The sequence below is a fragment of the Meriones unguiculatus genome, chromosome 3 (assembly GCF_030254825.1).
Source record: "Meriones unguiculatus strain TT.TT164.6M chromosome 3, Bangor_MerUng_6.1, whole genome shotgun sequence".
NCBI lineage: Eukaryota > Metazoa > Chordata > Mammalia > Rodentia > Muridae > Meriones > Meriones unguiculatus.
The window spans coordinates 64,230-90,883 of record NC_083351.1 but is presented as its reverse complement, the minus strand read 5'-3'; the positions used below and the strand labels follow the sequence as shown (position 1 = coordinate 90,883).

The following is a 26,654-nucleotide window of genomic DNA, read 5'->3' as shown; positions in this document are numbered from 1 at the left end:
AAAGGATTTGTGACCCACAGCTTGAGAACCACTGGTTTAGAGATTTCTTTGGCTACTTGCAAAACACTGGTCATAGGGTCTGGCTCCCATGTCCCACCCACATCCTCTCCTCCCTCAGAGGAAACCATCCAGGTATGTGGATGATACAAAGGAGTCAGTTCTAAAGGATCAGCCTCCCACAACCATCACATTGTTTCAGTTCACTCACCAAGATATCCTTCTGGGTCCAGCCCTAAGGGAATCAAGGACTCGCATAGCTAAGCAGACTAGGAACCTAGTCCCTCCATAGAAGTGAGCTTTGAGCAACTATACTCTGTTCCCACACTGTGACTATTCTGCCTCTGGAAGACCCTATCAAGGAACAGAGGAAAGTCAGTTAGAGGGAACCCACCTGCCTCAGCCTCAAATTGTACTCACCATGGCTGTAGGCTTTAGCACTAGGTCCCTTGCAGGAAATGAGGAGTTTGCAGGTCTCAGCTTCTGGCTCTCAGAGCCAGAGACTGGGTCAGCTCTTTTAAGTGTGAGCTGTGACTGTCAAGAGGCGGAGTCTACAGAAACCGGAGTTGCCTTCTGTTTCGGTTTCCTTTTCCCTTTTTCAATGAATGGGAAAAACAAAACTGAATGAAAAGAAACCGTGTCTGGGAAGGAAAGGGACTGGCTGTCAAGGGTCAAGCCCACACAACTTGGCCTGTGAGCTCTGAAACTCCCTAAACATCTAGCACTTCAAGTCCTTTACTAGTCATGTGGAAGTCAGAACAGAACCTAATTAAAAAAAAAAAAAAATTAGTTTTCATTTGAAAACTTGGAAACTAGTTATCTTGAAAAACATCACAATAATTAATTCAGAGACTGTATAGTGATAATCAGAATTGCCCAAAGACAACTACTATTGGTTATTAGTTTAGGACAATAGTTATCAGATTTCGGGTAGAGGGAAGCATTCCTATTCTAGAACAGTCTACTAAGATCTTATTATAGCTGGGCATGTGGTGCACACCTTTAGCCCTAGCATTGGGGAGACACAGGCAGGTAGATCTCTGAATTCAATGTTAACCTGGTCTACTGAGGGAGTTCCAAGATAGCCAGGGCTACACACACACACACACACACACACACACTCCTGTCTTGAAAAGAAAAAAAAAGTGGGCGTAGTGGCACAGGCCTGTGATCTTGTTCTGCCCAGTTCGCAAACCCCAAAAGACCAGGAATAACTAGACTGCGCTGTAAATACATGAGGTTCTTTTTATTATAAATCATTACAAGCTGCAGCTTGGGCTCACAACCCCCACCTCTGAGTGAGAGCCCAGAGCCCTGTACTCAGGTTAGTTGGGTGATTTAAAGATTCTGGTCCCTCCCAGCATGCTCAAGGCAGGGGTGATTCCTGCCTGGCAAGCATCTATTGGTCAAAATGCTACATTTTTTTAATTGACTGGCTATAGGAAGGTCCCCAGACCATTAATGATCTGGTGTCCCTCCCTAGGGGGATGGGCCAGTTTCCTAGCAACTATATCTCTAGTGGGTGGGGAAAGAATGCAGTAAGGCAGTTCTTCCCCTCACGGCATTCCTGGATTTCTCCACCCAGCTAGTTCAGGCCTTACATATTAATAATAGCTGCTAATTTTTAATCTTTTGGTCTCTCAATCTCAGCACTCAGGAGGCAGAGGCAGGTGGATTTCTGTGAGTTCGAGGCCAGCCTAGTCTACAAAGTGAGTCTAGGACAATCAAGGCTACCAGGCTATACAGAGAAACCCTGTCTTAAAAAAACAAAACCCAAACCAAACTGTTGGTATAATGTTCTTGTGGAGTGTATACAATTTACCCTTGTTCATTCAAATGCTGATTTCTCTACCCCACTATCTGGTTTCAAGCCATGTTGCTGTATTAAAATCAACTCTACACCTAGGTATGGTTCTTTTCAAGGATTCTGGAACAGTGGTCAGAGACTACCTTCCAGCCATCAATCTCATACACTAGATGGATGAAGACCTCTTTCCAGCACAAGCTGGCTTATTCTGTTGTCCAGAAAAGCTCTTCAAGACTCCCCTACCCATTCTGGGGCAAGAAGCCTCTGTGTTGCAGTCCCTGGCTTCTTCACTGTACCTCCTTTCTAGAATACTCTGCAAGTGCCATTCCCTCCACCCGACCTCTTGAAAGCTTCCTCTCTTTGAAGAACCAGTTGTGAAGGCCTTAGAACCACTCAACAGAAGAGGCATTTTCAAGTTGGGCGGTGGTGGCCCAACTTTAATCCCAGCACTTGGGAAGCAGAGGCAGATGGATCTCTGTGAGTCTAAGGCCAATCTGGTCAACAAAGAGAGTTTCAGGACTGCCAGGGCTACACAGGGAAACCCTGTCTCAAATAAATAATAGATACCAAAACAAACAAACAAACAAAAAACTGAATGAAATGTGGCATTTTCAAACCAGGCAGTGGTGGTGTATGCCATTAATCCCAGGATTCAGGAGGTGGATCTCAGTGAGTTCAAGGTCAGCCTGGTCTACAGAGTGAGTTCCAATTGCAACCATGAAAATAATAATGGACCTGTTTTTCTTATACTCCTCTGGGGGAAAAAAAAAAGATTTTGAATTTCTCAAATTTTTTGAAGGGGTTTGTGTTTTGAGATAGGGCCTGCAACTCACTGTGTAGACCAGGCTGGCTTTGAACACACAGAGATCTTCCTGCCTCTGCTTTCCAATTGCTGCATTAAAGGCATGTGAAACTATGCCTCCCTTGTCCTCATTTTTTTGAGTTCTTCTTTGCTGGACTTAGTTAGCAGTGGGATAATCCATAATATATCATTATATCTCCATGACATCATCTGGTTTCTGTCATCACTGATATCTTTACCTTACATGAAGTTGTCCTTCCATTGCTTTGTGGTATCAGCTGATATCACCTGTCAGATAGCTGACAGGGACCAGTTGACCTCCCTCTAGCCTTGGTGACAGGTTTAGTTCACCTTTCTACCAAAGCTTGTTCCAAAGCCTTTGTGTTACAGGCTCCTAGCTGGAAACTATACTGCACATGAGCAAATAATAATTCAGCTGAACAGACAAGGAGGTGACTTGAAATTACTAGAGCCTTGGGTGAGACCATGAGGAGATCAATGGGTCTGAGCTTCTCATCCTGAGAATTTGTCTTCCAGCCTTTGGAGAAATTTCCTTCTGGATTTCTTACAAGGTGACCATGAACTGCATCCTTTATCTACCAGTGTTTCCTTGCAGAGTGGACGTGAGCCAGGAGCCTCTGCCCGGCCCACTTACTAACCAGAGTGCTCTTCTCTTGGTGCACTGCCCTCTCTGTAATGGACTTTGGCATTGGGTTCACCTTTGTCATCAGTCAGTATTGGCTGCACAAAAGAGCTAGAAAGGGCGGGCGGTAGGCCGGCCTCCCATTGGCTGGGAAGAATGTGGGAACTGAAGCCAAGAAGAGTTCATAGGCCCCGACGCTCTACTGCCTTATTTAAGCCCTCAATGAACTGGGTTGAGGTTCAAGCTTGTAGGAGTTCACCAACTCTGTGCTCACTAGGGCCCCAGGTAGACTGTGGACATCCCAGGGAAGGCGAGAGTCTCACCACTAATGAAGCACCAGCCTTAGCCGCTGCTCCACCTAATAGTCCTCCAAGCTGATTGTGGAGAAGGGGCGGTGAGCACATATAATTGCAAGAATGGTTTTGCTCCAGACTATCAACAAGAACGCGCATAGGAAGGATGGGGGTGAGGGAGGTGGGATGAAGCACTCGAAGAGTCAAGTTCTCAGGGCTTACTGTGGCTCTCAGAGCCTAAAATCCAAGAAGGTAAGGTACCTCTCTGGCTTGCCACCCATTCTGCGTTCCTGCCTCCAGTGCTCCCGGCACACAAACTAGAGACAGCTGACATCCTGGAGATGACCGTGAGATATTTGCAAAACCTACAGGGCCCAGTGACAGGTGGTGTGTGAGTGACACTGCACGGAGGTTGAGAAGTGTATAGGACCACCACTGCAGGAACCAACTCTGGCTCTTGCTGCTCTAGCAGTGGCACTGCACCGACCCGAAGATCCTGGGCAAGTACTGGGCACTTTTCAAAGAGTACCTTGCCTAGGTGATCTGTGAGCTCACTTGGCTGGCTGTGAGAGTGTTCTAGCCGGCTTGTGCTTCCACTTACTTGGCTGCCCAGCTTTGCTGTTCCCAGCCTCAGAGGCCGAGGAGCCCAAGGTACTCATGTGGCCCACTGCTGCTGTCACTCCACGGCTCTGCTCGCTGTTGAGCTTTCGCTGGTGTGCTTTAACTACTGCTGACTCCAGTAACCTGCTCCAGGAGCAGAGCTGATCCTGGAGGTTATGGTGGGGGATGAAGTGTGACATGTCCTAGGGCTGCAGCCTTGATGTCCATACTGTACTAGAGAATACTTATTTACAGAGTTGTGTCGTGTTTTTTTTTTTTTGTTTTGTTTTGTCTTGTGAAAGGTGTAGTTCAGTAGTACCACTTCCTAGCTCAGGCAGCCCTGAACAAGTTCATTTCGCAAGTCCTTCATCTAGCCCAGGTATAGATATTCATACTTCCTCAAATTATAGGGTTGGCTTTGCTTTGGTTAGAAGTGATATCCGAGTCCATCCTCGGATATGATAGGCGCAACAAGAGAGGCAGCCAGGAAGGTGACAGTCACCAAGTTTTGTCTCAATGTGGGAAGGTGACTGGGAAGAAGTACTGGGGGGAGGATTTTTTTTTCCTGATTAAAAAAAAAGTGGGGGGGGTAGAGAGACAGCTCAGCGGTTAAGAGCACAGGCTGCTCTTTCAGAGGACCTGGGTTCAATTCTCAGCACCCACTTGGCAGCTTACAACTGTCTGTAACTCCTGTTCCAGGGGATCTGTAGTTCTGCTTCTGTCTAACTGAGGTGTGTGGAACCAGGATGTGGGTTTTGTGCTTAAAAGCTCAATCTGATAAAGTCTTGGAAGCGCAATGGGGTCTTGAACACCCAGTGGCCAGTCAATGGCCAGCTAATAAAGACTTTATATTAGCTTGAACCCATTTCTTAGCAGTCTTCTCCGGTGGTTTCCTCACAGCAACAAAAGGGTGACCCAATGATTTGATCCCAGAACTTCTTTCTACAGAAAGCAGAACAGACCAGAGCCCTCATGTCAATATCAATGACAATGAGCCTAAACTGAAGCCATACCAGGTCTTCCTGTCTTAAAAGACTGAGTAACAAAGGTCAGCTCAGCCACTCCTTGATAGTTCCCCTCAGGAACTGTGAGATAAGTGTTTTCCATTTCCAGTGACTTAGTTTTTGTTCTATAGCAATGAAGATAATTTTGTTTGTTTGTTTAGGTTTTGTTTTTTGTTTAGTTTTGCTTTGTTTGATTTGGTTTGGCTTTTTGAGACAAGGTTTCTCTGTGTAACAGAGCCCTGGTTGTCCTGGACTTGCTTTGTAGACCAAACTAGCCTTGACTCAGAGATCCACCTGCCTCTCCCTCCAAGTGCTGGGATTAAAGGTGTGTGCCACCATACCCAGCAATGAAGATAATTTCTATATAATTCTTTGGGAAAATATAAGGAACAGAAGCTGTAAACACCAATATAATCCCTGAAGGTTGTATTATAGGTCCAAGATCACCCAGAGGTCATGGGGTATGACAGAAGTCAGAGGAGTTGAGTCTGGGAATAGCTCCTCTATCTATGATAACTAGAGAATAAAGATGAAGGGACTACTCAATGATGGGAGGATGAGCGCTTTCTGTGTGGTTACCACAGAGATGTCTGTGGCATCCAGACTGACTTTAACACTCAGCTAGCAGTTCAGCTGCACTTTCTGGGCTGCTATTAGCAGAGAGCCTGATGTGTGAGTATGGAGGTAGGAGGATGACAGTTGGATGCTTGAAGTCCTATACTTGACCCTCATCACACTTTGCTAAGCACTCACGGAATGAAGTGCACACCTGAGTCAACAGGAAGCTTCTCATCTACCATCTGTAGAATAGGAAAATGGACATACTGATTTCATTAAAAGAAGGCATTTCTACTGTGTTTGGTGGTACACACCTTTGATCCCAGCCGTTAGGCAGAAACAGTTAGATCTCTGTAAGTTTGAGGCCAGCCTGGTCTAAATAGTGAGCTCCAGGACAGTCAGGACTACATGGGACTACATTTTGTACATGTGTCTTAAAAAAACAAAAAAAAAAAAAAAAAAGAAAATAGGAGCTTTAGCTGTGTATGTTGACACTATAATTTCAGCCCTTGGGTGGGGGAGGCAAATGGATCTCTTTAAGTCAATTTATTGAGTTCCAGGCAGGCTGAGCTATATAGTGAGACTGTCATAAAAGAAAGAAAGAAAGAAAGAAAGAAAGAAAGAAAGAAAGAAGAGAGAGAGAGAGAGAGAGAGAGAGAGAAAGAAAGAAAGAAAGAAAGAAAGAAAGAAAGAAAGAAAGAAAGAAAGAAAAAGAGAACTAAGAGCTTCAGCTATGGGTAGTGGCACACATTTGATGTCTTTCTTTTTTTTCTTTCTTTCTCTCTCTTTTTCTCTATCTCCCTCCTTCCTCCCTCCCTCCCTCTCTCTCTCATTCTTTCTCTCTTTCTCTCTCTCTCCCTCCTTCCTCTCTCTTTCTTTCTTTCTTTCTTTCTTTCTTTCTTTCTTTCTTTCTTTCTTTCTTTCTTTCTTTCTTTTTCTTTCTTTCTTTCTTTCTTTTTTTGAGACAGGGTCTCACTAAGTAGCTCTGGCTGTCCTGGAACTCACTATGTAGACCAGGCTGGATTTGAACTCACAGAGGTCTCCCTACCTCTACCTCTCAAGTGCTGATATTAAAGGTATACACAACAACACCTGGGCTTGATGGTACACATTTGAAATTCTAGTACTTAGGAGGTTGAATCAGGAGGCACTCAGTTTTGAGGCCAGCTTTGATTACATAGCAGACTTTGACTATAAAATAAATAAATAAATAAATAAATAAATAAATAATGTTACTTTCTAAAAGATACTTTTAAAAATAAAAAAAGATAAACTACAGACTAGGACAAAAATGCAAACTACATGTATGTTGCTATAGTGTGGCTATGAAATGTACGCTGAAGTCTCTTTTTGCTGTATGGAGGGCTTTATCCCTCTGACTATTGCATTATGTGAAGATAGTGAAACCTTTAAAAGTGGATCAGTGTTGTGTAACATTTTCCTCCTAGATTGAAATTTTCCATTGTGCAGGGAAGCTCTTTAAACAGGAAAGTAAACAACTCAAAATAGCTTCAGGAAGTCCCTGAAACTAAACAGATAGATCCCTCCCTATAGAGTAAGCAATCAAAATTGAGAGTCCCTCTTGACTAGCAGAGACAAACTACAAATAAGACACTCAGACAAGCTGAGCTGCAGAAGTCTCTAAGACAAGACCAGTTGCCAAGACCCAGACCAGGCAAACTACAAAGACTCTAAGAAGAAGCAGAAACCAATGGAGCTGCTTGGAGGAGGTTTATATCATCTGGGGCACTTGTTAAGCTGCCGGCAGGCTGTGTAGTGTGCGCCAGGTTCCTAGCTTTGTGAGCTGTCATCCATACTAGGGTTAGCTTTGGTAATGCAGCCAGCTATCTTTGAGTGCTGTAGGTAACTGTCTGCTCCTGTAAGTAACCCTCACCCATATTTCTGTAAGTAGCCCTCACCCATATTTCTGTAAGTAACCCTCACCCATATTTCTGTAAGTAACCCTCACCCATATTTCTGTAAGTAGCCCTCACCCATATTTCTGTAAGTAACCCTCACCCATATTTCTGTAAGTAGCCCTCACCCATATTTCTGGAAGTAGCCCTCACCCATATTCCTGTAACTAACCCCAGTAAAGCTCATTGGTCACCAAGTTGTACTTTGGTGGTATCTGCACTTCGGTCTGTCATGAGTGTCCCTATCTGGGGTGAGTAGATGTGTGTATTGTGTTTCCCCAGGAAAAGTTTTGTCATAAAACAGCCAGTGAGCTAGCTCAGTAGGTAAGGGTGATTGCTTCCAAGCCTGATGAGTTTCATCCCTGGCACGAAAATGGTAGGTGAGAATCAACTCCATGATTTGTCCTTCTCATATCACCACCATATGCAAGTCCACATATACATATAAAATAAGCCTAAAAAGTCTTGGGCATGGAAAGGGTTTCTATTGCTGTGACAAAATACCATGACCAAAAGCAAGTTGAGGAAAAAGGGTTTATTCAGCTTACACTTTAACACACTTTAATCCCTGAAGGAAGTCAGGACAGGAACTCAAACAGGGCAAGATCCTGGAGGCAAGGGCAGATGCCGAAACCATGGAGGGTGCTTGCTTCTTGTTGTCTTACTTCCCATGGCTTGCTCAGCCTGCTTTTTTTTTTTTCTTTAGATTTATTTATTATATTCGCGTTTATGTGTGTGTGCCCCATGCATGCTTATCCCCTGAAACTGGAGTTACAGATGGTTGTGAGCCACCATGTGGGTGCTGGGAATTGAACTCTGGTCCTTTGGAAGTGCTCTTAACTGCTGAGCTGTGTCTCTAGCTTTTTTTTTTTTTTTAAAGACAGGATTTTTTTGTATACCCTTGGCTGTCCTGGACTCACTCTGTAGACCAGGCTGGCCTCGAACTCACAGAAATCCACCTGCCTCTGCCTCCCAGAGTTCTGGGATTACAGGCATACACCACTATGCCTAGCTCAGTGTGCTTTCTTACTAGCACCCAGAACCACTAGCCCAGGGATAGAACCACTCAAAACTGGCTGGGCCCTCTGTTATCAATAACTAATTAGGACAATGCCTTACAGCAGCTCTTAGGAAGGCATTTTCTCAATTAGATTTCCCTTCTTTTGGATAACTCTAGTTTGTATGTCAAATTAAGATAAGACCAGCAAAACAATGGTAGTATATACTTTTAATCTCAGCATCCAGAAGGCAGAGGCAGGCAGATCTCTGTATTCGCCAGCCTGGTCCACATATCGAGTTGCATACGAACCAGGGTTACACAGTAAGACCCTGCTTTAGAAACTATAGAATTTGGAGCTGAAGAGATGGCTCAGTGGGAAAAAGCACTGGTTGATTTTCCTTTACTTGTCTGTAACTTCCAAGGCTTCTGACACACCCACACAGACATACATGGAAACAAAACACCAATGAACCTAAAATAAAAACAATTTAAAAAAGAAACTATAGACATTTTTTTTCTCTCTCTCTCTTGAGACAGAGGGTTATCATATAGCCGTTTGATGTAGATCGGGCAGGCCTCAAATTCACAGAGATCTGCTTGCATCTGCAGATATTAAAGGTATGTATCACTACCTGGACCTGGACAAGGTGGCATAAGCCTGTAATCCAGCACTCAGGGAGGTAGAGGCAGGTGGATCTCTGTGAGTTCAAGGCCAGCTTATCTACAAAGTCCAGGACAGCCAAGGCTACACACAGAAACCCTTCCTCAAAACACCAAAAAACAAACACCACAAAAGGTATGTATTACCATACCTGGCCCCCAATTTTTTTTTAAAGATTTATTTATTTATTATGTATACAATGTTGTCTGCATACAAACCTGCATGCCAGAAGAAGGCACCGGATCTCATTATAAATGGTTTGAGCCACCATGTGGTTGCTGGGAATTGAACTCATTACATCGGGAAGAGTAGCCAGTGCTCTTAACCTCTGAGCCATCTCTCCAGCTCCCTGGCCCCCAATTTTTAAACATGATAAATTTAAGCCAGCTATGGTAAATCACATTTGTAATCTCAGAACTCCAGAGTCTGAGACAGCAAGTTCCCTTGAATTTGAGATCATGGTGGTCTACAATGTGAGACCCTGTCTCAAAAAACAAATTTGATGAATGCAACAGAGTGGATAAACCTAAAAAACAAACAAACAACCACAACTATAATCTTTCAGACAGTGCAAGCCAATATCTACTGTATATGAAGTAGAATAAGATGGAGAATACCAGTTATTAGACACTGATTTATTTAGTGATTTACGTAGAGCACTGGTTGTGCTGCCCATTTGCCAAGGATGACTTCACTTGCTACTTGGAAAAGAATGACTTGGAGAAATAACGGAAACAATAGATTGTTGCCCTTAACAACCTGCTGACAGTATGCTTCTGTAAAAGTCTGCTTGCTTATTTGCCCTATCTTGTGGGTTTAAAGTATAAAACAAGAATGCAAAGTGAGGGCTGGAGAGATGGCTCAGAGGGTAAGATCACTGGCTGTTCTTCCAAAGGTCCTGAGTTCAATTCCCAGCAACTATGTGATGGCTCACAACCAACTATAATGAGATCTATGGCCTTCTTCTGGCAAACAGGTATACTTGCAGACAGAACGCTGATTACACAATAAATAAATAAATCTTAAAACAACAACAACAAAAAAAAAAACCGGGGCTGGAGAGATGGCTCAGAGGTTAAGAGCACTGGTTGCTCTTCCAGAGGTCCTGAGTTCAATTCCCGGCAACCACATGGTGACTCACAACCATCTACAATGAGATTTGGTACCCTCTTCTGGCTTGCACACATACATTCAGGCAGAATACTGTATACATAATAAAAATAAATAAATCTTTAAAAAAAAAAAAAAGAATGCAAAGTGGACCTGATATGAGGCCTTCTAGGAGCTATCATGGATTTGCTCCACTGGTGAATTAATGTCTCTTCTACTCTCATTGATGTTGGAGTGCTCATTTCAGAAAGATTGCTGCAACATATGATTCATTTACATAAAATTCTGGACAAGGTGACCCACTTTATAGTAACAGAAAACTGACAATGGTTTCCTCCCCTTGAGGGGAGAGGAAGAAAGAATCACCAGGGCAAAAAATAGCCCTGGGTGACAGGCTCTTTGGAGACTAACATCCTAACTGAATACCTATGTCAAAATCTAGCGCTGTATACTTTAAACATTTGCAGTTTATCCTGTGTTAATACTATTTTAAAATAAATCTTTTATAAAACCAAAACTACCTTTATTTACTTATTTATTTGCGTGTGTGTGTGTGTGTGTGTGTGTGCAGGCAAAAAGACAACTTGCTGAAAGTTGGCTTTTTCCTTTGACAGTAGAATTTTGGTGCCCTCTCGTGGCATTTCAGGCAAAACTTTGTCCATTTCTGCTTGGTCTTACTGCAGACTTATTGTTTCTCCCTGGTCAAAGAACATGAAAGCCATCCTTCCTTTTGCCAGCTCATCTGTTGTGCCTACTGACCAGGCTGCTGTCACTATTGATGTAACTGTGTCTTCTACAAGATAGCTGTGCTATGAACATATCATCTTCCTGCTTAGGCTGAGAATAGTTACAGATCCTTTCCCTTAGACAAACATCTGCTCCTAACCTCTCACAAAGAAGGTTCATAGTTGAGGTATAAATGGAAGAAAGGGCTTTTCTCTGAAGGCTGAGCCAACTATTGTGAAGCTTGTTTCTGCAAAGCTTTTTCTCCTGGCTTCAAAATAAGACCCTTTTCTATCCTAGTCCTACTATCTCCACTTCCCTTTTGTTGACCCTGTACTCTTACGTGGGAAAGCCAAAGCATCTGTTAAAAAGCCTGTGTCAGATTATATCATCCCTCACTCCAACCCAGACTTCCAGAGCTGTTTTATCTCAAAAGTCCATTTCCCTAGACACAGACCCACATGTGTGCATCTCCTAAGTTATGATAAAGTAACAATGCTGTCTTTGTAGGATACAATGCTGAGTTTCGTAGACCCTTTTGAGAACAAAGCAGTGTGCTGAGACACCAATACCAACTGGCTTGGGAAAATAAAGCAAGAATATTTTCATGGGTTTTGAAGCAGTCAAAGACATCTTTCATTTTTTTCTGTTTTTAAAGAGAGGATCTTATATAGCCCAAGTTGGCCTTAAAGTTGGTATATAGTTGAGGATGCCCTTTAACTCCTCATCTTTCTGTTTTTATCTCCTAAGTGGAATTACTGGCATGCACAACCATGCCTAAGGCTATAATTGTGTGCTTGTGTGTGTATGTGTGTGAGACAGAGAGAGAGAAAGGGAGGGAGGGAAGGAGAGGAAGAGGGAGAAGGAAGGAGAGGAGGAGGGGACAGGGAGAGAGGGAGAGGGGCAGGGAGGAGAGAAAGGGAGAGGGACAGGGAGAGGGACAGGGAGAGGGAAGAGAGAAAGGGAGAGAGATTGAGAGATTCTCTATGTAGTTCTGACTGTTCTGGAGCTTGCAATATAGACCAGACTGGCCTGGAACTCACAGAGATCCAGCTGCTTCTGCCTTCCTAGTGCTAAGATTAAAGGTGTGCATCACCATGCCCGGCTTAGAGCAATAATTCTTTAAGAGGATAGGCAGTGTTGAGATGCACATGCTTATTATCCTAGAGCTTTGGAGGCTGACATAAAAGAATTGCAAGTTTGATGCCAGCCTTGCTCTAAAGCAAGTTTGAGGTCAGCCTGGGCAGTGTTAACAAACAAGCAGAGTTTAAGGACCCTGTTCTGTTATGTGTTGATTGTGTAGAAATTCCCTCTTTGTGTCTCATTCCCTTCAGAAAGAAGGGCCTCCTAGTACCCATCTTGGGATGGATGAGTTTACAGAAACGTGCCTAGAAGCCTAGCAAGGAGCTCAGCACAGATGCTGGATGCTCTTCCCAGGTCTTCTTGAAGTACAGTGGCCACCCTGTTTTAGGACTATTCCACTAATACACTTTTCCCCCCACTGACTACAGTTAGTCCCCTTGATCTTGCCCATTTCCTTTGTTTTGTTTTGAGGTCCATCTGGGGAGTCCTACACAAGAGCAATGAATGCACCATTCTTCTAGTCCCATTGGCAGGTTTAGCAAGGTCCAGGAGGCTCCCATGAGCCCTGGATGTCAGATCTAGGTCAGCATGTTGTCTGCAAGGTTGAACATAAGACATGTAGGTGGTAGGTGGGGTGGGACTAAAGTTTCACAATGAGCTGGAAGCATAGGTCTCCTTTTTCTTGGGAAGGGAAACCTGCATAGTGCTGATCATAGGGCAGTCTTCTCTAGTTGGAATCTGATGTGACCTTAGCTGATGCCAGCCCCCAGTGCTGGCCCCATACCAGGAAAATGTCCTTCATATTGTTGGAGGGCCCTCAAATGCCATCTATTTGTGGCTTGGCTCTGAGACTGGCACGAGTCATAAATGATCCCAGGGACAGGATATTTTTGGACGTAGGGGAGGAGCTTGCATTAAGAAGCCTAGCACCATGTTGCTTGGGGACAGGCCTCTAGATGTGTAGCTCCACTGCCCCAGCTGGCTGCTGAGAAGCAGGTAAGATACCTTAGCCTATTGCTTCTGCCTAGGGGTCCTGATGGCAGAAAAGCTTTATCATGGCCTCTCCAGGAGCTAGGGAGGAGATAAAGGGTGGTGAGTAGGAAGCCCTCAGTGGCTTTTCTCACTTAGAACTGTTCCAGTCATAGTGACCTCCTACTATCCTCATTCTAAACATAGCTGGCCAAGGCCCCAAGAGTGGTCCCTTTAGGGGATAGAGGCTGAGGCCTTGTCTAGTTCTGGTCATCTTAGTTCACAGAGATGGGGCAAAATGGGGCCTTGTACAGCAGGGAAGGAGTAGATGGGAGTACAGACCCCAAGGACACTCAGAGAGGGTTGCTGGGCCTCAAGGGGGCTCATTTAAGTTCTGTGACCTCTAGCTCAGGCTCCTCTTACTTTTGAGCAGGCTCTGGCCAGTACCAACATGACCTTGATAAGCTCAGAAAATGTGTTCCAGCCAGGTGGAAGGTCATCATCCAGAAGACTAGTCACCTGCTGGGTACTATATATCCTCTTCTTTGGTTAGATGCCAGTGGTGATAGCTTGAGAGGCTAGAGAGAACTGTCAAAGGGTGGTCTTTGATGCAGAACACTGTACCGAGGTGAAGAAGGGAAGGCAATCCCATGGAAAGATCTCAGAGATGTGAGAGAACACCATCCAAACATGACTAACACTGGTCTTTAGTTTACTTCACTAATATGAAATCATATTTCATTTTAGGACAGTGACAATCTGTCACAGTGACACTATTTGGAGTTGAATTGAAAATAGGAGAAACTTAAGTAGATTTCTAACTCAGAAGAATGAAGTAGAAGAATCTGGAAGAAGCAAGAAGCAGAGTCTGTCTTGTGGTTCCTTCAGATGGAAATGGACTGCCAGGGAGAGGGCAGGTGCTACAAGGTCAGGCAGGGTGCTGGTAGTGTGTGCTACTTAGTGCATGGAGCCTGGATTTGTGAAGACACTGCCTGGCCCAAAGTCTTGCTGTCACTCCAGCACCTTTGTTGATGTGCAATGGACAACTTCCAGTACAGTGTCCAGCTCAGTGATCGAGAGTGGGCCGAGTTCTCAGCCACTGCTGATGAGTGTGGCCTCTTGCAGGCTGGCCTGGCTTCTGGTGACGAGCTCTTGTCCAGTGACATTGACCAAGGGGACAGCAGTGGAAGCAGCCCTCCTAGGCCCCCACCCCTCTTCACTGGGCAGCTGGCTCCCCAAGGGAGGGAACAACAGGGCTGTGAGTTGGAGGACGTGGCTGCTCAGCAGCTGATCAGCAGGTCTCAGTGTGAGCCTGTCCTGGCTCTGGAGGCCAGTCATCAGGCACCTAGCACGTCCACACAGTCAGAAGCTCTACTGTTTCCCAGCTCAGACAGTGTCTGTTCTGGCCAGGCCTTGTCCTTCCCTGGGTCATCAACTTTCAGAGACAAGATGCAAAGGCTTTTGCAGGGCCCTGCCCCTGGCTCTCCTGGTAAGCCCCCTCATGGTACTGAGTCCTCTGACCACAGTGCCATTCCTCAGAGTCCCCCTGACAGCCTAGAAGCTCCATTGCGAAATCCTGGTCGTAAGAAGAGGCGCGCTGTGGGTGCCAAGGGGACCAAGTGCTCTGGATCTCTGGGCTCTGCTACTGTCCACATGAGCTCCCCACAGCTTACAGAGACAAGGCCCAAGGAGGTTCTTATGTCTGAGACACTAAGGGCAAAAACCCAGCAGGATAAGCCACAGTCAGACTCTACAGTTACTCCTGAACATGGCTCTAGTATCCCTGAACAGATGGCCAGACAAGAATCAGGCTTGGATCCTTCCATACCTGTTCTAAAAACTGAACAAGATACAGACCAGATCAGAAAGACACCCAGAGCTGTGCTACACATGGTATCAAAACCTGTCGAGGAAGCTCATCCAGGTATCTCCATGGCCACAGCAAATGTGTCTAACCCTGTCTCCAAGCCTCAATCTGACATGGCTTTGTCTACATATGCCTCCGAGCCTAACACAACTTTGTCCACACTTGCCTTCAAATGTCAACCCAATTCAAATCAGTCTACACCTGCCTCTGAGCCTGACATGGCTTTGTCTACATCTGCCTCTGTGTCTCATCTGGACAAGGCTGAGTTTGCATCTGCTTGCATACCTGGACTGCATGCTGACCGATCTGCAGCAGGCTCAGAGATCAAGCCAGAAGTTTATCCCTCTATACCTGCCTCAGGAGTTGTACTTTGTACAGATCTGCCTCATTCTGTTTCAAAGATTGAGTCTGAAGTGTCTATACCTGTTATGCCTTCTTTATCCTCTATTTCCCAGGCTGAAGCTGCCATGGTGGATACAGATGTAACTGTGCTTCCAGGGGGATACTTTGAGAAGCCAGTAGGGCAGCTCTTACAAGGGGCCTCAGGATATTCCTCAAGTGAGCCCTGCCCAGGTCCTGTCCAAGTCCCCAAGAAGAAGAAAGTACGATTTTCCATGGCTGTACCCAGTCATGAAGAATCAGGGTCAGGCAAGCCTATAGGCCCACCCTTCCTAACTCCAGAGTGGCCTCCAGCTGCCAGGACAGCGGCAGGGAGCCGCGGAGGATCTGCTGCTTGGGATGCTGTGGCAGTCGGGCCCCGACTTCCCCAACCTCGGATTCTCAAGCACCTGCCTCCTCCTATATCCTCTGTCTCAGCAGAGCCTGAGCCTGGAAGCTGCTTTGCAGTGACTCTCCCTGAGGCGTATGAGTTCTTCTTTTGTGATACCATTAAGGAGGAAGACGAAGATATAGAGGATGAGGAGGCAGCCTTCCAAGACCTGGATGAAGTCCAATGGCCTGACACATGCGAGTTTTTTTTTCGGGACAGTAGAGCCCAAAGGTCAAATTGTCAGAGGGGATACACCCCAGTCCCATCCCCAAGAGCAGAGGCTGTGGCACCTGTTCCCCCTGGAGATATAGTGCCTATCTCCATCCCTGAGGTCTATGAACACTTCTTTACTGAGGAAGGATTTGGGAACAAACCACCACCAGCCACTCATATTCAGCTGCAGACCTCAGAGCTTTCCAGGGAAGTAGGACCTGAGGCATCCTCCAAGCTTGTTCCAGTTACAGCAGAACATCTTAGCTTGACAGTCAGGGAGGCAGGTAAGTGTTGATCAGGTCCCATTCAGGTCCTGGGAACACACTGTCCAAGGAGCTAGGGAAAGTGGATATGGGAGAGGGGCGGGGAATAACCCTAATCATCTGCCTGTATATGTGCTTATGTGTGTGCTCTTGTAAGCTCTGACATCTACATGAGGAAAGGGTAAGTTCCTAAGCTACCCCAGGACACCACTGAGATAGGGCAGCTCAGGCCAGATACTTCAGAGTTTCTGGCTTTGTCACTAACCACTGTCCTAAGTTCAGTCCTAGATACCATCAGACATTTTCCTTTAGCTTCTAGGAGGCAGATACTAGGAGCTCATTCCAACTCAGGCCATGCTGCTTGAGGCAAGGTGGAAAAAATATCTCCTTTCCCCTCTGGAAACCATTCCACAGACCAGACAACAGAAGACCCAAAAGGGAAATCACCCAAATTGTTTTGATTTAAGTATGACACATGCTATCCACTGTCTTAAGGAAGAGAAGTCATGGGGAAGATCTGACTCAAAAGATTTGCCTAGGACAGATGGTTTTCTATGGCAGGCATGTCTCAGAAAGGAGCATTTAATGTACTTTTCTTTCCCTAGGGGAACTACAGAGTCCTCTTCCTTCATTTACATTCAGCCAGAATGACATGTGCCTGGTGTTTGTTGCCTTTGCCACTTGGGCTGTGAGAACCTCAGACCTACATGCTCCAGATGCTTGGAAAACAGGTTTGGAGGTCCTGGGATAGAGGTGCTATTCCTAGAAGACCTAGGGGTTATAGTTATTTACCTCTTCTGCTGTGCCAGCAGGGATGAAAGGTACATGGAAGGTTCAGGCTCTCTTTGACCGTACTTTTGTCATTGTTAACCTACCTCTAACATACTTTGAAGGCTGGGTTATGTAAGCAGAAGGCAGTGAAAAAGCCAGAGATAGCACTAAAGATTCTGCTTCTCTTACAGTCTTGCTGGCCAACATTGGCACCATCTCTGCTATCCGTTACTTCCGCCGTCAGGTTGGGAGAGGGCATAACGGCAGACCAAGACCCAACTCCAACTCCAACCCCAGCTGCTAGGAGCCAGGCTGGCCTGGTAAAGCATGGAGCATGTGGATGATTCCAGGACAAAGACAAGATGTTGCTCTTCTCTTTACCCTTTGATACCTGTCTTCTAAGGCATCTAGGAAGGAGCCAGTGTCCTTGGTGCTGACTTACTTGGACTCAACCTAAAGGTCCAGCCAGTGGCTGAGGTCAAGGCCATTTTCCATACCTGAGTGGGTAGAGATTCAGGATTGTTAATGAGTGGGCACTGAGCAAGGAGCTGGGCAATAGGACATCAGATTTGCAAATAAAAACCACAGGGCACCTAGCTAAATTTGAATTTACATGAAAATTTTTGAGATATACTTGTATGAAGAAATTATTTGTTGTTATCTGAAATCCAAATTAATTGGGTCCTCTGCTTTTTGTCCGGTCATAAATTAAAAATTGAGCAGCAAAACATCTTAGCTGTTTTGCTAAGATGGCAAAAGAGGACTCTATAATAAGTGTCAAACCAACAAGGTCCCTCTGGGTATGTCTAGGCCAAGATGAGGATACTGAGTGCTTTCAAAGCTAGAGGGAGGCAGTCCAAGAACTTTGCCCTATTGAAAGGCAGGCTTGGCTGGCAAGGTCCTCCAAAGCCCTGATCCCCAAGGCACCACAGCCAAAGCTTGCCTAGGCCTGGCCTAAATCAGTGAATAGGTTCTAGGGTAGTGGTTCTCAACCTTCCTAATGTTGCAACTCTCTAATACAGTTTTTTATGTTGTGGTAACCCCCAACCATAAAATTACTTTTTCTTTTCTTTTTGCTCTTTTCCTTCCTTCCTTCCTTCCTTCCTTCCTTCCTTCCTTCCTTCCTTCCTTCCTTCCTTCCTTCTTTCCTTCCTTTTCTTTCTTTTTCCTTTTTCATTGAGACTTCATAACTGTAATTTTGCTACTGACGGTTATGAATCGTAACAGAAATATTTTTGAAGCTAAAGATTTGCCAAGGGGGTCACAACCCACAGGTTGAGAACCACTGTTCTAGGGTATACCTTTGGGGTGGCCTTGGAGGCCCCTGCGTTGTGGAATCTGTGGGGCAAGGTTGGATTTTCTCCACGATCCCTGGACAGGGTATACATAGAATTTGGTAGCGTCCTATGGAAGGACTGTCTCTGGATACTACAGGGAACTTGAATGAAGCCAAGGCTGAGATAAATTGTAGAAAGGGAAGGTAGATGATGGGACTGAGGTGGCACAGTGATAGCCAGTGTAGGGTGAGTTCCACCCAAGATAGCACATGAAGGTCCTTAGGATAGTAAGGTACCCTGGCTGTTCAGAGGGGAACACAGGGACACAGTACCAATAAAATCTCTTTCTCATTTATGGTGTTTATGGTGTTTCTGACCAGCTTTACCCTATGCACCCAACAGTAATGCGTCTTTCTATACAGCTTTGCTTCTTGTAATAGCTCTCACCGTACTGACCTCTGACTCTTATGTCCTCTGACTTCACATGCTGAGTTTGACAACCTGACTTTTTCAGCACTCTGTACTTCACACTCATGCTTTCTCCACTTCTAAGTAAAGAGCTGCTCTAGCATGCTCATCCTTTCTTCCCCAGAGGTACAGCCCCTTGGGTTATCCAGGATCACACTGACATCCCTCCCTGGTTTGTTCCCAGGAGAAGTTGTTCTAGCTGCTAAGGCAGAGGAGCTTGAGCCTGCTGAAAGGTGCTTCTTTTTCTCCTTAGAGACACCCTTAACCTGCTGGGTTTAAGACCTGGAGTGTTTAGTGTAGGTCAAAGGACTGCATACTCTTATCCAGGTTGTTGCTGGCTGGTTGTATTACTGAGAAGCAGTCCACCTGGGGCCATCAGATCCACTGGATGAAACCCCCCTCTACTGCAGGCTTCCTGATATGTGGCCACTTCTGGTGGGAGGGAGAGGAAGTCTTGTTCCAGATAGGAGCCTCTTCATCTAGTAGGGATATCAGAGAAAAGTTATCAGTCTTTAGGAAGTTAGACCCTTTCCCTGAAGGAGAGAAGACCCTCACTCACCTGGAGGTGGCGACAGGGAATTGGGTGCATCTTCTCTGGCAGCAGTGACCTGGAAGCCCCAAAACACAAATCTTAAAGCAAGCACAGATCAGCTCACCTGATCTGCCAGGCCCGTGCTACATTCTCCTTACCTTCCAGCTTCCCGTCCTGATACACTGTCTCTGCCCTTGGTTTCTCTCTGCCCCATATTCTCCTGCTTTTCTCTTTGGAGTCCTAGAATCCCCTACCTAACATCCCCTGATCCAAAGGCCTCCACACCAGAGTAGAGGATGTGACTTACAAGCTGAGGGCAATCCGAGGGCTGTGGTCCCCTGCTCTTGATGGAACCCCGGTGTCTCTGGGAAGATCTAGACTGCAGGGCACCCTTCTTGGAGAGCATGTGGGAGCTCAGAGGCCCAGGGGAGCTGGAGATTCCAGAGCTGGAGTCAGAGATAGGCACAGACACGGAGACTGAGGGGAACGGGCTTGATAGCTCAGGTCCAGGTGATGTCTGCATCGCACAGAGGAACTGCTAGGAAAATGTGAGTTACCTGAAGCCCTGGTCTGTGACCACTGTGAAGTCTAGGTATTCCTTGCCCAGAAATACCCTCCTTTCATAGTCTTCAGGCTTCTGACATCTTCTGATCTCACTGTAGCATATCCAGTCCCGCCACCTAGTAGGGCACTTACCTCATCTAGGCCTTGGATATCTGTAATCTTGTGGTGAGATGTAGCTGGTGGTGTGTAGGGATCAGCATAGAGTGGGGAGTGTGGAATGTCCAAAGAGTGATCCTGAGCCTCTGGGCCACAATCTAGGTCTAGCATACTCATCTTCAAGAAAAAGGGAATAAATGGGTTCCTCAGGACATGAGGTCTGTGGGTTCTAGGACCACCTAGGCAAGCAAGGAAGTAGAACCAGGAGGGAAAATGGCCTGGGGTTAGGGTATTTGGTGGGCTTACCTTGGTCAGGTCGAGGTGCAGGGGCAGTGGGACAGCTGAGCCAGATACTTCCCTTCGAGTTTTGCCCCTGGGAGACTGGCTACTGGCACTGCGCCTCAGCTCTATTTTCTTTCGGCCAGTGCTGACACAGTTAGAGTTGGTCTGGTTCTGTGGAAAACAAGAACCACTCAGATCTCCAGGGCTTCTTTCCCACAGACTTTCTTTGAGGCTGTATGGAGGTTCCTTCAGTTCATGTGCCCTCCATAACTAACTATGATCCAGTAACTAGCACTAAGGGACAGTGAGACCTAGGCTCTGCAGAAGACAGAATCCCATGTTTTCTTATCCTCGTCCCATCCCATGCCATTCCTTTAGGCAGTTACAGGTACAGGCTGGACAGGGAAGCCTATAGTGATTGGCACTGAGGACTCAGGGAGGGATTGGCTGGTGGGAAACACTGGACATTCTAATTTCTAGCTGGTTTGTCCATTGTAATAGTGAACCTCTGCCTTTACCCACAAACTAAGCAGCAGAAGTAAGGTGAATAGCTGAATTTGTCTCCTTATCTATTCCTGCTTGGACCTACTCTACTGCTCTCTAGTTTGTACCACTGCCCACAACCTGAATTATAGGAACCTCACTGATTCCTTACCTGTGTGGGTCTATGTAATCCTGGGAAACTCTCTGGGCCAGGCAGTGTGTGGGGCCCCTCCCTGTGAGAGACACTCCGGAGGCACAACAGCCATTGACTGTAATCCTCATAACTGGCACATATCACACGGATGGTGTTGATGAGGTGGCCTAGGCACAAAGATATGTAAGCTAAATTCTGACAGGATAGGTACATTCCTTATCCCACAGAGCAAAAGGGCATCCACAAAATTCATACCCCTCCCAGCCCAGTCAACCAGTGGGTGTTTTCTAGGCAGGGCCCTACCTTCGATAAGAAAGGAACGGATCTCCTTTTCCTTCTCTTCTAGGTTGATGTGGATGGCACTTAGTGGAAGCTCCCCCTGTAGAGTGAGGACAAGGTATTTATCTAAGTCATCTCAGCCTCCTTCTGGCACTATCCTTCCATCCTGCCCTCCAGAACTGGGCTGGAAACCCAGACCACCTAGCACTGAGGAAGACACTCTGAGAAAGGTTAGGCGGCTTTGTTTGTTCTGAGACATCCCCACTCTACCTCCTGTTGGATCTTCACCAGATGATGCCAGTTGAAACAGATGCTTATAGGGACCAGCCCCTGTCAGGAAAGCCCCCTTGGTGTGTTTTTCAGTGATTATGAGTACACACCATGTCATGCTTTAGTCCTAGACACACACACAGACACACACATAGACACACAGACACACACACACACACACACACAGGATGCATTGTAGGTTCTCAGAGACAAGGGGGAACATGCACCAGGGATTCCAAGAAGTAGACTGTCCCATTCCACCCATTCCAGGGTTACGGGTGTCCCTCTAGGAGATTTAGAGGTGGAGACTCCTCCTCTGTGCCAGAACAGAGACCCGACTGACCAGGGCAGTGGGACCAGATGGGTGGAGTCCTGTGCTCTGTCCCAACAGGCCCTGAAATACAGGTTTCTGAGTCTCCACCCCCACCTCACAAAGGCCACCTTCCTGGATAGGTATATGTGGAGAGGGCCAACCTTAAAGCTAAGCCTTTCTGGCTCCTCAGAGAAGATGGCCAGGGATGCTGGGTATAGTACCAGAAGCCGGTCCCACTGCTCCTGTAAGGGATCAAAGGATAAAGTCGAGTTGGGCATCTAGGGTCCAGCCTTACCTGGTTCCTGTATACTTTCCTATCACTGCACTTCAGGTCTTTCCCTACCCACCTGGGAAGGCAGATGCTGCAGCTTGACCCTTGAGGCACAGATTGCACTGCCCATGGATTCACACCCAGATGCTCTCCATAGCTGGGTGCAGGGGAGTTCATCACCCAGAGGACCCTGGGGCGAAGGAAGGAAGGAGCAAGTCAGGCCAGAGAATCTGGATGGGGGAAGGGCTTACAGGCCCCTGCTACTGACCTGTGGGGGTGCTGAGTGGCAGCGTCGCAGACCCCCCAACAGAGCCATTTGCTTCTCCAGATGGTAGAGCCAGTGGCTGAGCTCAGCCTCACTGTGGCAGAGAACAAGGAGCGGGGCAGGCAGTGGGCCTAGAGACAGAAGAGTCAAGTGGGCTAGGGGCTAATTTTAGAGCTCACAGAAGCCCACAAGAAAGTCTACTCTTCAAGGGATCCAAGTAAACCATTAAGGCCTGGTCCCGAAGGCCTCACTCTCCACACACCTGTAATCTGGAAGGCATGCTCTCTGGACCCATCAATCAGGCAGATGCTCAGTTCCGTCAGTGGTAGCAGCCCCTGCCACAGGATAGTATAGGAGAGGCTGCAGGGACTCCTAGGGAACAGAGCCACTCCCTCCCTGTCTGTAACACTCACCTGGAATGTAAGTCCTTCAGAACCATGAGCCTGGAAGTACAGGTGAGAGGGAAACAGCTCTAGATAGCAGTCACTGATGTCCTAGGGAAGAGCAGGTCCACTAGTCTCAGAGGCTGAAGGATAGTCCCAGGATGGCATGATGTTGGTTCCCAAGCATTTCTCAACCTGGTGTTGCTCCTACCTGGCTGTGCTGGAACCGCAGCTGAACCTTGGAATAGTGCACAACCTTGCCTAGGTTCCTCACAGGTGTCCTCCGCCAGCCTTTTTTGAATACACTCAGGAATGGCTGTTCCAGGTTTTCTGGATGATTTTCCAGGCCCGGGATGTCCTGGGGGATCAGGGCTCAAGAGAGGGACCAGATGGGGCCAAATCCCCAGGCAATATACATACAGCTGCTACATATAGTTGTGTCCATGCATGGCCACAGAATATATTCATCAAGTATACATACATGCATACCCTCCCCACACCTAAGCCTTTTCACATGAAAAGCGGCCCATGTACACACACACACACACACACACAATTCTCCCTAAAGTTATCTGCTCTGTGGTACAGACTGAAGTTGGTACATAGTGGGTTTAATCCCTAACTTCATTACCTCCTACATTATGCATCTTGACTTCGGTCATTCAACACTCCAAGATTTGTCAAAGAGTTCCAAGTATATTATGAGGATGAGATAATGCTCAAAGCCTTCTCAAGTTTTCAGTGGCAGCTGGCAATGTTTTGTTTTGTTTTGTAAAAAACCAGGGTCCTGGCTTATAATATTTGCTAATTTCCTTGGTGTAAATATTCCCATCGTTGCCCAAGTTATCAGTATGATGTCTATGAACTTGAAACTGGAGAGATACTAGTCAGCTTTTGTGAGTCTATGCTGGTGGCCTCAGCTTACCATATATACTTTACTTATCTTACAGTTGAAGGTAAAGCATTGGCAATGGCCTGAGGAATTCTCAATGGCCTGAGGACTGAACTTGGGGCCCAGTCTTTTCTTTCCTTTTTCCATTACATAAGGCATAAATGTGTCTCGCCTTTGAGTGTACAATTCTCTGCTGAGACTACTCAGCCCTAACTCTCCATTTTACCCCTTTCTAGGCTTTGTTCAGGTTTTATCTTCTTTCTGAATGTCCTAAAATTCCAGGCTTTGCTTTTCACTTAGTACTGATTTAGTCTGGCTTATTCTATCTTCTCTTATTTGTCTCAACTGTCTTTGACATAGAAGAGGAAGAAGGTGATAACAGGAATCTTGCTCTAATTTGCTCACTGCTGACTCCACATAGCCTAGGACATGACCTGGGATGTTCTGGGAGGTAGGGAGAGAGGTAGGCTCAACATCTACACAACTCTTAGCTAGTCCTGGAAGAGTCCTCTGTATCATATTAGAGATCAGGTAGGAATGGATAATGATAGCCTGAAGTAAGCTGTGAGCCACATGCTTAGAACAGTGTCTATGTTGCCTTTGGGAGCTGCACAGGACCACCTGCATGGGCTGCTATGCACTGGCCACATTGAACTACCTCTAGTGCAGGCCTAGGAATGTTAACAGACAAAAACAACTCCCATCCCTACTGGCTTTGGGTGAGGCCTCCTGTACCTACACCTAGTGTTGAAACTGATGCTGGGTGGCACTGAAAAATAGACTATGAATAGGAAGGGCTATGAAGCTAGTCCTGGTGTTCACGGCAGCCTTAGAGCTCTGTGCCCCGAGGACTCAGCTTGGAGCTGCGGCAGGGCCAGTTCTAGCTCAGGTGCAGAATCTACCTAGAGTTTATAGCTTATATACAGTGCTCAGGAGGACTGGTTCCATGCCTGGCTTGGATCCCTCCCCCAACCCCACTTCCTAAGGGTTTTGCCTTTTCCAGTTATTGTGTTCTGGTTAGAGTCAACCACCCTGGAACTTGGAAGTTCCCCCCTCAGAATTATGTCCTGGGCCTGACTAAAGGCAGTAAGGGTCTGAGATGTGCCCATAGGGGGAGAGATGCTACTCTAGGCCTCATTTTCCTCTCTAATTCTTTGTGGCAGCAAGGTTTTGGAGGTGGCACCTGCCTGCAGAGTCCTGGGACCTCAGAGACCAGGATAAGTTGTGGTACAATCTTCCTAGCTTCCTGGGAGCCTGTGAGAAAGGTATACTTTGGGAATTTACATCAGCTGCAGCACTGAAGAATACAGGATAGGAGCCTTTGCCTCAACCCTGGTAGAAGCTGCACATACAACAGAGCTTGGCCCACTGGGTGTGGTTCTCCAAGAACAGCACAGTAGGTGTTCGGGTCAGACCTGCAGCCTAGGCTCCTCCCAAGTATTGTCAGAGAGTTGGGAAAAGATGTCTTTCTCCTCAGCTAGCCCTTAGACCCACAAAATGGTTAACCCTCTGATCTCATGACAGGAGGTCTAAAGGTACTCTAGAACTGGCTCCTTGCTGTATGGGATAGGTGCCTGTCTAGATGGCAACATGGTAGCTGTGGGTCGCACATAACCAGAAACAGCTGGGGGTGGGTAACACTTGGTGAAGCCTGCAGTATGCTGTTTACCAGAACCCCCCCCCCCCCACAGTTCCTGGGCAAGACCCACGTTGGGGCAGTGGAGGTTTAGGGTGGCCACTGTACCCTTGGATGTGCAATAGACAGGGCAGGTTCTGCCGGCTCACCACTGACTCAATGCTGGTCTTGGTTTCACTCTCAGCCTAGACTTTTGGATGAGCTCCCCAGGGAGGGGCAGTGTCAACTTCCTCATCTTGTTTTGAGGAAACAAGCTGGCCAGGGATGACCCTGAGTTTTTGGAAGATGTGATGCCCACATTATCACTCACACTGTGGTGCACATACAATCATTCAGGGGAAGCACAAAGTTGTACTCAGACTCCAGGCCCAGTGCCATACCATTCCAGCCAGACACGCCCCTCCGCTCACCGTCCCGGGTATGTAGTGGAAGATCTTGTTAGCCGCGGTGTCCCCATCAGGCCTAGCCTCGGTGCCAAACAGGCCAGCCAGCTTCCTGGCGCTGTCCTCTCTGGGAACAAGGGAAACCGTAGGCTCAAAGCCTGGCTCAGGCAGCAGGTCCAGGGAGATCCTGTTCCCTTGTAGTCAGGCCACACCCCTCACCTGTTTCCCTTGAGCGAGGGCTTTCTGGAAAAGGAGGCCCGTAGCCTCCTGGGGGTTTGAGGGATGCAGTGGCTGTTCCCCATGGATGGCAGCTGCTAGCTTGGGCTGGGTAGGTCGACTGGTCTGGGTACTTGGTTCTGTCTGCCAAAAGCTCCCGCCAGTGGGCGTGGCTATAGGACGCCCTGCCCCTACCCTGGGGCTGGAGGAGGCTTCTCTCTGGATTGGCTCCTTTCTGAGAAAACCTTCCAGTGAGGGCCCAGGCTTTCTAAGCCTAGGAAGGCAGTCTTGAGGTAGGTAGACATTTCCTGATTGGGCCGGGGGCCCTCACCAGTCTGTATAGGCCTGGCCAGGAGGGCTTGGTCTGCTTATAGCCCTGTCCACCTGTGTTCAGGCTTGAGGAGCCTCAATGTTGGAGTTCTAATGACAAAGGGATCCTTCCACCCAGTTGCCCCTCCTCTGCCAGGGCTCACACATCCTGTTTCCACAAGAATCCCAGCTGCCTGAGTCACTGGTGACTGTAGGGGGCGTGTGCTTACTCTAGTTGCTCAAGAAGTGCAACACCTTATAAAGGGAGGTCAGAACCCTCCCCCAGCTTCTCTCCTTCCTTGGACAACCCTCACCCAGACCAAAGCCAGGGTTCCAAAGGCTTAAACAAATGCAAGAAAGAGAACACATGCCTCCCAGGTTCCTAAGACAGTAAAGATAAAGTAGGAGCCTCTTTCTCATGCACTCCATAGCCCCAGAGCATAGGCGCTTCAGGACTAGGATGACAGCCAGTCTCTCCCAGTCAACCAATATAAACCAATCTTGGCTCCATTTGGACACTAAAGTGCCATTT

The 26,654-nt window shown here is 46.9% G+C and overlaps 3 protein-coding genes across 6 annotated transcripts in view; 1 reads left to right on the top strand and 2 right to left on the bottom strand.

Moving 5' to 3' along the window:
• The window catches only part of Isg15 (ISG15 ubiquitin like modifier), a 1,499-nt gene extending 947 nt beyond the window's left edge, over positions 1 to 552 (bottom strand). The window contains exon 1 of the mRNA XM_021656234.2: positions 418 to 552. Coding sequence (XP_021511909.1) covers positions 418 to 420 — 3 coding nt within the window. The 5' untranslated portion in view covers positions 421 to 552. The remainder of the gene's footprint in view (positions 1 to 417) is intronic.
• Positions 1 to 18,681, top strand: part of Perm1 (PPARGC1 and ESRR induced regulator, muscle 1) — a 21,171-nt gene extending 2,490 nt beyond the window's left edge. The window contains exons 2-4 of one of the 2 annotated variants that reach the window (XR_009590387.1): positions 13,914 to 16,299; positions 16,884 to 17,099; positions 17,241 to 17,356. Coding sequence is in view for 1 of the 2 variants with exons in the window: in XM_021656220.2 (XP_021511895.1) it covers positions 14,205 to 16,299; positions 16,884 to 17,009; positions 17,241 to 17,353 (2,334 nt within the window). In the remaining variant the exon portion in view is untranslated. Of the gene's footprint in view, positions 1 to 13,913; positions 16,300 to 16,883; positions 17,100 to 17,240 lie in introns of both variants that reach the window. The other variant, XM_021656220.2, reaches the window with a different exon arrangement.
• Positions 18,667 to 26,654, bottom strand: Plekhn1 (pleckstrin homology domain containing N1). Of its 3 annotated transcripts, none has more exons than XM_021656280.2 (15): positions 25,817 to 26,654; positions 25,595 to 25,724; positions 22,898 to 23,044; positions 22,717 to 22,797; positions 22,566 to 22,638; positions 22,307 to 22,434; positions 22,115 to 22,228; positions 21,929 to 22,009; positions 21,209 to 21,284; positions 20,924 to 21,072; positions 20,293 to 20,439; positions 20,023 to 20,163; positions 19,634 to 19,864; positions 19,354 to 19,402; positions 18,667 to 19,273 (listed from the first exon to the last, which is right to left on the bottom strand). In XM_021656280.2, the coding sequence occupies exons 1-15, from the start codon at positions 25,897 to 25,899 to the stop codon at positions 19,170 to 19,172; spliced, it is 1,734 nt and encodes a 577-aa protein (XP_021511955.1). In that variant the 5' UTR covers positions 25,900 to 26,654; the 3' UTR covers positions 18,667 to 19,169. The 3 variants fall into 3 exon arrangements, with proteins under 3 accessions (XP_021511955.1, XP_021511972.1, XP_021511984.1); XM_021656297.2 differs by having other exon boundaries at positions 25,625 to 25,724; XM_021656309.2 differs by having other exon boundaries at positions 19,634 to 19,861; positions 25,625 to 25,724.